Source organism: Setaria viridis, chromosome 9, assembly GCF_005286985.2.
Source record: "Setaria viridis chromosome 9, Setaria_viridis_v4.0, whole genome shotgun sequence".
Classification (NCBI taxonomy): domain Eukaryota; kingdom Viridiplantae; phylum Streptophyta; class Magnoliopsida; order Poales; family Poaceae; genus Setaria; species Setaria viridis.
The window spans coordinates 199,627-211,010 of NC_048271.2; the positions used below are offsets into that span (position 1 = coordinate 199,627).

Below are 11,384 nucleotides of genomic sequence, written 5' to 3' on the forward strand. Positions count from 1 at the left end.
CGGAGGCGGTACAAACTAAATTCCACGACAAAAACTCGATCCAAAGTGTTTGACGAAACATAAAGGAAAACCGGAGAAATAAATGAAAATATAAATGAGCACACTGACAGAATCAGAGTGTGCAACTATAAATGTTGTATATATCAGCCTGATCGATTATGCTTGAGGAATGGTGTTGATACGATTATTTGCCGTACACTAAACACGCAACATGTGCCCTCAATGGTAAGCACAATGCATAAGACAGACACATTACGATTGATGTTGTTGGATCAGGATGGAGTGGTAGCCCAACTATGCCGACCGGGCCGACCCGGGTGAAATTAGCTTAATTGGGCCCAGGTTGCTCCACGCGATTCTTCTTCTTCCTCGCCTCGCCCTCGCAGTCTTCCTCCACACCACACCGTTGCCCCCCAGCAGAGCAGATGGCCGCGCACGTGGTGTCCTGCTGCCTCCTGGTCCCCTCCTCTGGCGCCAAGGCCGCCGCGGCCTCCTCTTCCTCGCCGCCTAACTTGAAGGCGACCAAGAGCAGGGAGCACACAAGAATCGGCCGAAGGTATCCGATCCCAATCCCATCCCAAATTCCCAATCTTGGGCGCATTCTGTCAATTCGTCGTGACTAACTGTTCCCTCTTGCCTTGCTTGCTTGCTTTCCCCGGACGGAAGAGACTTTGTGCTCAGGAGCAGTGAGCTCGCCACGCTCGCCGCCATCTTCCACTTCAGGTAAAGCTAACCTGTCTTGCTGCCCCTGCCTTGTTTCTTTTCCTTCCTTCAACACCCGTCTTGCCAGCTCAATTGTTTGCACCTGTGCTGACCACCTTACCAATTCATAAATTTGTTTTGATTCCATTCGATTATGTTCCTGAAACCTTACTCGCATGACATCTGGATGCAGTTAAACTGTACTGTTCTGTCCCTCTTTCACAGAACATAACTCACTCTGCCTTCATGTCTGGCTTAATTGATCATCAAAGCAACACCACTAACTAGAGGAACGCAATGCAATTGTTGAAATGTTGATTTGCTCTGCTGTGACAATTGCATGTGTTTCCCTTCACAAATCCCATGGCTCCAGTGGCACCAAACCAAGCTACCTTGGCGTTCAGAAGAATCCTCCATCCCTTGCTTTGTGCCCTGCAACCAACAACTGCGTATCAACATCAGAGGAAATAAGTGATTCAAATCACTATGCCCCTCCATGGTAAGCTGTTATTATCGTAAGTTTCTCAGAGTGTACTGCTGCTTCACTCTGTTATTATGCATTAAAAGCTGATGACGAGTGTAGAAATATGCTACAACTCACTCCATATGTCCAACCTCTGATTGCATCAACTCCTTGTTTCTGTCAATGTAACAACCAAGCAACTATTTTTAACTGTTTTCTTGCAAAAGGACGACTCTTGTCTCAGATCTTCATATAGTTTTTGCTGCACTACACCTAATAATATGTTTACATTGCTCTCACCAAGTGCCCCTGCAAAAAAAAAAAAGGGAATCTCATAATGGACTGGCAACAAATGTCAGAGATGCACTCGCATTGTGGAGTAGATGAACATGATTTTTGTTCAGGAACTACAATCCCAAGGATGGCCGCAGGGGTAAACCCATAAGCAAAGAAGAGGCCATGAAAGAGCTCATTGAAGTGGTAAGTGCAGTCCTGATGGCACAAAAATTCCGAAACAAAGTGATGTTTTTTTTTCCACTGCTGCCTAGGAATTTGATACTTTATGCAGCATCTTGTATGTGGTTGGAAATTTAGAGCTGTTGTGATGATTGTAAGGTCACGAAAACAAAGCCGGACAACTTCACTCCTCGCATCGTGGACAAAACAGACGATTATGTTCGTGTTGAATATGAGAGTCCAATATTTGGGGTAGCGTCTTGTTTCCCCTTGTATGCTAATCTAAATTCTTATATGTGCTCAAAATTCTTTACTCTTTTTTTTCATTGCTTCATGCTGCAGTTTGTAGATGATGTGGAGTTCTGGTTCCCTCCTGGCAACAAACCAATCGTCCAGTATCGATCAGCGTCTCGATCAGGATTCATCGACTTCGATGCCAATAAGAAGAGAGTAAAGGTGAGGGTGCTGCTACCAATGATTTTGGTGTGGTTTAGCTTTGTGGGTCAAAATGAACTGCTAGTTGATGAGATGATCATCCCTGTTGCACGCCAGGAGCTGAGATTGGCGTTGGAAAAGAAGGGTTGGGCTTCAGAAAGCAGCTTCTGAAGGATGGAAGTGGCACTGTCTGCTGCAGGCTGGGGTTGATTATTGGTGTGGCACTCATGCTGATCTTATCACCAAAAACAGAAGCCATGCATGATAATGCCGCATTTGTCACATGTGCCTGGCTCTGGCTCTGGCTCTGGATCAGTAGAGTACTAGGTAATAATCCCATGCCCTCTGTGTGTGTGTGTTTTTCTTTCCCTTTAACATGCCACTTGACATGAGATGAATAAGCTGAGGAGGGGTATACGATGCAAACTGTAAGCAAGGGAATAAGGTTATGATGCAAACACATTACATATTGCCGGTACGGTAGTGAGGGCTTATTAAATACGAGATGAGACGATGTACGTACGAGGTTTGCTTGGCACGTACGGGTTGGTGGCTGGAATGCATCAGTAGTATACCATCCATGCATACCACAATGGAACATGCTTTGGACCCTGTCACTGGCCTGCTGCTTGCTGCTCTTCTTCTTTGGCGTGCCGGGGGTGTACTGTACTGTGTGTTTACAGCTAGTGAACTCAACTGTGGATTGAGATGCATGGGTGACCGTCTCCATCCATTGCAAGTGTGATGATCGCGTTGCCTTGCATTGCAGCCCGTTAATGCGGCGGTCATCATGATGATCGATGGTGGCCGCCGCACTAGCTACCTAGTCATCACACTAACTATATGCGTATGATAAAAGGCTTTCAAGCAAGAAAAGAAAGAAAGAAGCGGTTGGGTGGGTGGGTCAAAGGCTACTATGTCTATTCTATGTATATGTATATGGTTGACGAAAAAGAGATGGATCGGATCGGATCTCCTTATAGCTTGTGATCGATGCTACATATATTCGATACCATATGTATGGCTAAGCTATCGACTTGTATTTAGTATGTTTGTTCGTTTCATTATGATGAAATTTCTCAATTGTAGTACTTACCAGCTGGATGGTTGACTTTCCATGCATGGATAGATCGTGGCTGAAGCAAGATCTGGGATGGATTCAGGTGTTCTCCATCTCCATCCATGTGTGGTGTCCTTTCCTTTTGGATGGATGGATGGATGCGTCGACAAAGAAAGAAAGTTTACCACCACCCGGCCCACCAAGATGCAGATACCACCAGCTAACCTCACCTCACTAGATTCTTTTTTAAAAAAAAAAAAAAACATGTATTAGAGAACCGTCTAGTGATGCAAATAAATCCCTTTGGGGTATAATCTTATGGAACATATATAAATCATCTCTTAATTTAAATTGGCCAGGATCGAGTTGGTTCCTCATTAGCAACCAACGCTCGCTTTTAAGAAAAAAAGATTGCCCTTGTCTTGGTTGGTCCCATTGCTCCACTCTCTCTAGCTACTCTACCACTCTTACATGATATAGTTATCCTGTAGCGGGCCATAAAGAAATAGTTATTAAACTAAACAAATGAAGTGAAATCAAGTCCAGCGATTAAACGCCTTCCATTCTTCTTGTCTGTCTTGACGTACACCTCCTGCTGCCTCCTCAGTCAGACCACTTGTGTGTTGTGTACAGGCACTATAAAATCATTGCAACCAGTTGCCCCTTGCTTTCTTCTTCCTCTTCTTCTTCTTCTTCTTTCCTGCAGAGGCAGACTGCCAGTCGTCTTGCTACTGGCTGCTTCTTGCTTCCATTGACATCGATCATACTCGTAGCACCTACAGAGGCTGCTTAATAATTAGAATATATTAGATAGAGATCCGGCCGGTCGACATGCCCATGGCTCTCGAGTCATGGCTCACCAAGGTCCGCTCGGCCATGTCCTCCGCCAAGTCTTCAGGGGCGCCTCCGGGCCCTGGCCCCAGGAACAAGAGCACCGTCGGCATCCTCGCCTTCGAGGTCGCCAGCCTCATGTCCAGGCTCCTCCACATCTGGCGCGCCGTCGGTGACGCCGCCGTCGCGCGCCTCCGCCACGAGATCATCAACCTCGACGGCGTCCGCAAGCTCGTCTCCGACGACGACGACTACCTCCTCGGCCTCGCCTGCGCCGAGCTCGTCGACGCGCTCAGGGCCGCTTCCGACTCCGTCGCCGCGCTCGCCGCCCGCTGCGCGGACCCCGCCCTCCGTGACTTCAGGGACGCCTTCCTGGAGTTGGCCGACACCGGCCGCGACCGGCACCGGTGGGCGGCGCCCACCTGGAAGGAGATGGAGGCGAGGGCGCACAAGATGGACAAGCAGGTGGCCAGCACCACCGCGCTCCGCCGGGCCATGGAGGAGCTAGCAGAGGCCGAGCACGGCCTCCGGAAGCTCCTCCAGCTCCAGTGCGGCGGTGGCGGCAACGGAAAAGGTCTGTCGGCGAGCAAGATCTCGGTGGCGGCGGAGCAGCAGCAGCTGGTGTTCTCCAAGAAGCAGGAGGTGAAGCACCTGAAGCAGACGTCGCTCTGGGGCTGCACCTTCGACACCGTCGTGGCGTCGCTGGCGAGGGCGGCGTTCAGCACCCTCGCGCGCATCAAGCTCGTCTTCGGCGCCGCCGGGCAGCAAGAGCGCCATCCGCCGCTGTACCGCAGCCTGACGCTCTCCTCGGCGGTCCACCCGTCCGTCGACGCGCCGCCGCCGCTGTCGCGCAAGTCCATGTCAATGGAGGAAATGCTGTTCGTCGACCTGGAGGCGCCGAAACGGGGCGGTGGATTCTTGGAGGACAGCTCGGCGGCGCTGACGCCGCCGCCGGGGACGCTGGGCGCTGCCGCGCTGGCGCCGCGTTACGCTGGGCTGGTGATCTCGATCGAGCGGATGGTGAGGTCGCCGCGGCTGGTTGGCCCCGAGGAGCGGGACGAGCTGTACGGCATGCTGACGGCGAGCGTGCGCGCGCAGCTCCGGGCGCGGCTGCGCGGCGCGGTGGCGGCGGCGGACCCGGGGCTGGCCGTGCAGTGGCGTGCGGCGCTGGTGGGGATCCTGGCGTGGCTGTCGCCGATGGCGCACGCGACGATGCGGTGGCAGGCGGAGCGGAGCTTCGAGCGGCGGAACGCGGCGGCGACGGCGGACGTGCTGGTGGTGCAGACGCTGCAGATGGCGGAGCGCGACAAGGTGGACGCGGCGGTGGTGGAGCTGCTGGTGGGGCTCAACTACGTCTGGCGGTTCGACAAGGAGATGAGCTTCTTCGCGGTGCACCGGCAGCAGCTCACGCCGGCGGCGGAAATGGCAATGCAACAGTAAGACACGACGATCGTGTTTGCTGTTTGGATTTTCTTTCTTTCTTGGTTTCGTTCTTTCTTTTTGGCTACTAATTAAACTCTCTCAGGTTTGCTGTACAAATTATTATTAAATTAAAGAAAGAAAGAAAGAAAGATTATGGGTGGATGATGAATTGTCTCTCTCAAATATAATGATGGATGTTGGTTGGGGATGGGATCATCGGAGTGGTGGTAGCGGAACCGAAAGCTAGCCAAGCTCCATGATCGAGCATGATGACAGCACGCAGCTTGTGCTCTTGCTCTCAAAGTAACCCTTGACTTGTAGCAATGGCAGCTGCAACTCTCAAAGGAAGAGAGGCTGGTAGCGAGCCGACAAGGAAGCACAGTGCTGATCTGATGACGCATAGAGATTAGAGAATTGTTGGGGCACATGGGATGGGAGCAGGGTTGGTTGAGGAGGATTCCATGGCCACATGCTGCGTGAAGCTGCTACGACTGAGACTTTGCTCTGCTCCATCTCTGCATCTGTCATCGATGCATAGCCCATTGTTTTCTTCAGTACTGACTACTGAGAGCAGCTGGTGTGCATGTTGTCGTTCTTTCAACTACTATGAATCTGCGATGCACTTGCCATTTTATCATCTGGTTCATGCATCGAGACTTTGCTTGTTTCGGAATCTTTTTTTTTTTTGGAGCAAATTGTTTAAGAACCTTATGCAGTTTGTTTCCCTTTTAACGCCATGACCCTCTTATCTTACTGAAAAGCGCATCATCATCCAGGCAGCACGCACATATAATAACTATGTAATTAAGAGAAAAGGCTCACCTCTTTATTAAAACATGCACGAGATATGGATATAGTAAGCAGGGGAATGAAAAAAAAACTTTATGGAAAGATAAAGAAAAACGAGGTAGCCACTTTAATGATATAGTATCATGATAAGGGAGCAGCTAGACATGTACTCCATAGCATTACACATATACTGATCGATCACTAGCTAGCAATCTCTTGGATAATTATTAACATTCTCCTTTTCTAGAAAGAACAACATGTACCATATAGATATAACTGTATGCGTACTGCTCCAGATGATGGTGATGATAGAAAATAAAATAAACAAAAGCTAGCATTGCAAACAGAATTTGATCGCTCTCATGGTTGATTGGTCTCCGAGCTGAGGGACCCTTGACTCGGAAGCACTTAACAGACCATATTGTTTGTTTTACAAAAGATTTGCACCTTCAATTCGATCTCAGAGTATTTTTCTTCATAATATAACCATATTGGCATTCAAGGCACATGTCGGTCCATTCCCAGTAAAAAGAAAAAAAGAAAATTGCAGACAGCATTTAGTTTATTTCAAAAACCTGGCACAATCGATAGTGAAAACTACTGCCTCTCTGGGACGTGCGCACTCTCCATGCTACACACTCCAATCAGCCACAGGCCTCAGTACTCTCAAGCTCAAGGAGCAAAACTATTCTTCAGTACAAATCAAGGCCTTCCCTTGTTTTCAGATTATTTTTGTTTCCTTTCTTTCCGTGCCTTTGGTTAGGAAATGCTGTGTCGCATAGAGGATGACCATCATTCAGTCCTCCATCACTCATGTTGAACCAGCCTCTGGAGCTAACCAAAGTTTCACCTTCTTGTCCACACCAGCACTCCCCAAAATAAACGCAGGCACGCCACCTGAAGACATCAACAGTAATGTGATATAAGATCATAAAAACGCATGTTTCCTCTTATGAATGGTATTTTTCAAGTTAGAATCCTTCCAACTAAAGGCTGCATGACGTAAGAGTTTGTTTATCAGACAACTGCAATGCGCACTACCATGGCCATGATTCTTACACATCCAGTACAACATACAGCAATCTACATATAAACCTAACAAGTTTACAAATGGTCAGGTTAAAAATAAATAGAAGCAACTCCTTTGTAATTCCTACGCAAGGATTGTAAGGGATTACAGACATCTCCTTACCATTGAGAATTGTTCGCGGAGCCCAAGCAATGCCAGTTATATCACCTGAACACATGTCAAAAAAGAATGTCATTCCAAGCTACCATATGGCAGGTGCAGTCTATTGCACAGTATACTAGCACTACACAACCATATCAATTAGAAAAATTCTACAGCGCAGCATGTCTAGACATGTAACCTGCAAGGTTGGTTGCATTCTTCTTGTTTTGTAGCCATCTTTTACAGGACTGCAACTAGGCTGCAGGACCAGACGATAGGAAAATATGTAGGCTTTGGCAGTTTAACCCATATAGTAGGATGAGTTGGAAACAGTCACAATTAGTACCCCACCAATACGTGCCTTTGCCAGAAGGATGTATCACTACACAAAAGTAAAAGGTCCCACCATCCCATGCATTATCTGAACTAATTCAGGTCTTTCAAGTACCTAAGACTTAACATCTGTCTCAAGAGTGCTGTCCTTCTCCTACCTGCCACACCAGTGATAATTTATTTACTGCAAAAAAATGGCCTAAACTCGACCAAGCAAGCACCTCTAAAATACTTAGTAGAACGAGCAATAAACCACAGAGTAACATTAGTTAAAAAGACTAATCTTATCCACACTGCCCACACAGATTTGGAGGCATCATTACTTATTTACTTCCAAGAGAAATGAAGATGGTTCGCCCTAGCAGACAGTGAGATCTGAGATTACAAACCTTCATGAGCTTTCTCAGCTGTATCCAAAACTGCACCAGTTTCCACACACAACCATTGCAACGTCGATCCGCTTGTTACAGCCAAAATTTTACCATCAGGAGAGATGCTCATGTGATCATATTGGCAAACTGAACCTTTTGAGTCATGCAGTGGAATTGATAGCACTCTTAAGGTTTTTGGATCCTCATCAAGGTGATACCTTACTAAAAATGTAAGAAATGTTAGCATCAGAAAACAAGAAAGAAGTAGCAAAGCATTACGCTTGAAAAAATTACTAGATGGCCATGTCTAGAACAGTGACATCAGCCAAATATATGTTGTCGTCAGGGATGACTATAAACTGGAAATTTGTATCTGACTAGCATCTGACTATAAACAAAAGTATCGACGGTCACATCTAACTAGCAAGGAATAACAAGGAAACAATTGAAAAGTAGCCTGAATTTTAGAAAAAACTAATAAAACCAGGGAAATGATAACTTTGGCCACTAGTATACTAGCCTATATATTTAATGTTTCCATTGGGATGTTTGACTAATGGCTAAGTGAAGCACTGAAGGTTTCTAAAAGGAAAGATCTTCCAAGGTCCAAACTTTGTGAAGAAAAGCATAATGAAAGCCATAGATTTATTATGATCCTTCATTCATTCCATGCATATAGAGAATTCACCATGATGAAGAGTGGACACAGGATATATAAAAAAGACATAAAAAATGGTGGCATGGTGACTTCCAGAAAAGAAGCCAAGTTATTATGCTATGAACTGAAATAACATATGACTTCAAGGCCGTAGGGGTCGGATGTAAGAAGATATAGCATACCATTAATGTTCCATACTCGAATGGAACCATCTTTGGATGCAGTGATAATTTGCTCAGAATTTGGGGCAAAGCACAAGCTAGTAACAGCGCTCTGAATTAAAAAAAATCATTCAGTTTCTCATAAGATTCAGTCCATGCAAATGGAACTCTTGAGAAAAAAAAAAAGAGGGTTGCACTGGAGGGCGTTATTAGTTCATACCTTGTGACCCATGAGTTGCATGACTTTATTAACCTCTTTCACTGAACTGTCCTTTGAGTAAACTATCTCCCACACCTAAAGAATAAGTAAATATCACCATAACTGAGGGAATAAATTGGCAAAATGGAAACAGTGTCCGCAGCACAAAATTTATCTGATTTGCCTTGCAACAAACTCCGCAACTAATATCGCAAGAATGCCACGAACAGACTTTCAAAGGAGAGCAATACCGGTGCATTGAGAACTCAAATAAAGCAGAAAGTTCAACTAAAGAGAATATCCATCTTAGGACTTCAATCCTTAAAAAGTTCGTTACAAAAAGATAAAGGAAGAATAAGAAGAATAGAGACAGAACTAACCTTGACATCAGCAGTAAAAGCTGCAGCGGCTATGAAGCGGCCATTTGGGGATATGTCAGCCATATTATTTTTTAGCTGATTGGTGTCAACAGTACCCAACTCCTTTCCACTCTTCCCATGCCAAACTTTGATATCGGTTGCTGCAAAATAGTCTAGGGTAAGTAACCTTAACAGGAAATAACATACCTTGCATGCCTAACAAAAAGAGACAAGAAACCTTACGATATTGAGATGGATCCAACAGATGTTATAAGCCACTTTTTGTGGAATGCTCGCATTTAAAAATAAGAGCCGCTCAACCAAGTGGATAGCGCACATATGTGACAAATGAAGAAATGTATGTTTGGTCAAACTTATTGTATGTTCACTAAATTTATAAATAAGAATTTAAACATGAACCCATTGACATAGTGATTGCTTATGTTGGCAGACCATTCTAAATCCAATTATGGAAAAAGACTTCCAGATGCACAATCATAAAATCTACTGCATTAACTACCAAACATTCTAAAGAGCAACAAAAAGCGGCACCTTCTGAGCACGAAATAATTATAGTGCTCCCATCTCCGGGCCCATGAGTTGCACGGGCTGCTGCAAGGTTGAGCACTGATTCCTTTCCATGAATCTTTTGGTGACTCCACTTGATCTCGGGTGGAGACAGCTTGCCCTGCTGCTTGTTTTGGGCCGTTGGAGGAGCACTGACATCCGCATACATATAGAGAGATGAGCCCAGAAGAGCCTGTGCTGCCACAACAACAGATGAAGAGCCCTCTGAGAAAGCAACACCAGTAGGATGTGCTCCAGCAGGCAAGTTTATCCTCAGAATCCTGCAAGCATGCCCATAAATTTGTGACACTGAATACTTACGATAAAAGGAAATTGCTTCTGTAGAATATAGTAATATCTTACTTGAAGCTCTTGCTTGAGGTATCATCGATCCTGAATACCCTTACAGCTCCATCCGCACACACTGCAACAAGAAGCACCAGAGATATAAGTATTCACCTTTTGGTGCAACAGACGCACTTGACTGCGAAATTATAAAACTGTGATGCCATATGGTGGAAAGGCAGCACAGGAAACAAGAATAGGGCCGTGAATGATCTCACCGGTGGCTAGGTTGGCACCATCGTTGGAGAAGTGAAGTGCAGTGACTGAGTCAGTGTGCCCCCTCAAGGTGTTGACATCAAGATGGTGGTGCTTCTTGGCAGCATCCTAGAGAGCATATTAAGATCAACGAAATGTTGGTGTTCATATCCATGGCAGTAGGAATGATTTGGATGAACACACGTGGAGAATATTGTACATCTGAACAGGACTGCATCTGAATGCTGAATTTTGGATCGTGGGTATGGAACCTAATACTATATATAACGTGCTGAGAGAGGAGAGGGATGGGGAGGAGAAGGAGATGACCTTATCGGCGGCGTTGTGATGCGGGCGGGCATGGCCCTTCTTGTGGTGTGCCTGGTTGGAGGGGCGGACGTGCTTCGGCTGGTCGGGGGCGGCGGCGGTGGCGGAGGGAGGGATGTGGGCGATGGCGGCGCGCTTGCGGCGGAGGTAGCCGGCGAGGAAGACGAGGGCGATGGCGCCACCAAGGACCGCGGAGATGAGGGGCGCCGTAAGCAAGGACACAAGTGACGCCGCCATCTCTGGCGCGGTGTGTCGCCGGCGGGCGGTGGCGGATCGGGAAGCCTTTGCTTTTGCTTTGCTTCTCTTCTCTCTGTCTCTCTCTCTCTCGTCTCCCACTGATAAGCTGAAGGGAACAAGGCTTCCACGAGGCCAGTGGCGGTGTCTTGTTGCTTGCTGTGTGGGCCTTGCAGGATAGGAGGCCCGATTGGCCTTTCTGTATGCCTTGTTTGCTAAAAGCCAGCCCATCATAGCTCGTCCGGATATGCTATGCCAAACCGTTCCATCAACTAAATTTCAGGATTTCAGACCACCAAATTCATA

The 11,384-nt window shown here is 46.7% G+C and overlaps 3 protein-coding genes across 3 annotated transcripts; 2 read left to right on the forward strand and 1 right to left on the reverse strand.

Annotated features, from left to right (window-relative positions):
* The first annotated feature begins 364 nt into the window (after positions 1 to 364).
* LOC117840225 (uncharacterized) lies at positions 365 to 2,534 on the forward strand. Its single transcript, XM_034720692.2, has 7 exons — positions 365 to 556; positions 667 to 723; positions 1,076 to 1,201; positions 1,570 to 1,645; positions 1,781 to 1,873; positions 1,964 to 2,077; positions 2,174 to 2,534. Exons 1-7 carry the CDS (start codon positions 426 to 428, stop codon positions 2,225 to 2,227), a joined length of 651 nt encoding a protein of 216 aa, XP_034576583.1. The 5' UTR covers positions 365 to 425; the 3' UTR covers positions 2,228 to 2,534.
* A 155-nt stretch (positions 2,535 to 2,689) lies between these two features.
* On the forward strand, positions 2,690 to 5,531 carry LOC117840223 (protein PSK SIMULATOR 1). Its single transcript, XM_034720690.2, has one exon. It carries the CDS (start codon positions 3,948 to 3,950, stop codon positions 5,385 to 5,387), a length of 1,440 nt encoding a protein of 479 aa, XP_034576581.1. The 5' UTR covers positions 2,690 to 3,947; the 3' UTR covers positions 5,388 to 5,531.
* A 964-nt stretch (positions 5,532 to 6,495) lies between these two features.
* LOC117840222 (uncharacterized) lies at positions 6,496 to 11,293 on the reverse strand. The gene is made up of 10 exons (XM_034720688.2): positions 10,848 to 11,293; positions 10,541 to 10,646; positions 10,341 to 10,401; positions 9,963 to 10,258; positions 9,432 to 9,571; positions 9,073 to 9,147; positions 8,874 to 8,964; positions 8,052 to 8,255; positions 7,351 to 7,395; positions 6,496 to 7,055 (listed from the first exon to the last, which is right to left on the reverse strand). The coding sequence occupies exons 1-10, from the start codon at positions 11,079 to 11,081 to the stop codon at positions 6,970 to 6,972; spliced, it is 1,338 nt and encodes a 445-aa protein (XP_034576579.1). The 5' UTR covers positions 11,082 to 11,293; the 3' UTR covers positions 6,496 to 6,969.
* Between the last annotated feature and the right edge of the window lie 91 nt (positions 11,294 to 11,384).

Bases quoted from the DNA above. Each gene is read 5' to 3' on its own strand.
- LOC117840223 (XM_034720690.2), top strand. From the start codon at position 3,948: ATGCCCATGGCTCTCGAGTCATGGCTCACCAAGGTCCGCTCGGCCATG.
- LOC117840225 (XM_034720692.2), top strand. From the start codon at position 426: ATGGCCGCGCACGTGGTGTCCTGCTGCCTCCTGGTCCCCTCCTCTGGC. The intron at 1,874-1,963 runs GTAGCGTCTTGT...TTCATGCTGCAG, and splicing joins ATGAGAGTCCAATATTTGGG to TTTGTAGATGATGTGGAGTT. The intron at 2,078-2,173 runs GTGAGGGTGCTG...GTTGCACGCCAG, and splicing joins CCAATAAGAAGAGAGTAAAG to GAGCTGAGATTGGCGTTGGA.
- LOC117840222 (XM_034720688.2), bottom strand. From the start codon at position 11,081: ATGGCGGCGTCACTTGTGTCCTTGCTTACGGCGCCCCTCATCTCCGCG. The intron at 10,647-10,847 runs GTCATCTCCTTC...TATGCTCTCTAG, and splicing joins ATCACAACGCCGCCGATAAG to GATGCTGCCAAGAAGCACCA. The intron at 7,396-8,051 runs GTTTGTAATCTC...ACATGTGTTCAG, and splicing joins AGCTGAGAAAGCTCATGAAG to GTGATATAACTGGCATTGCT.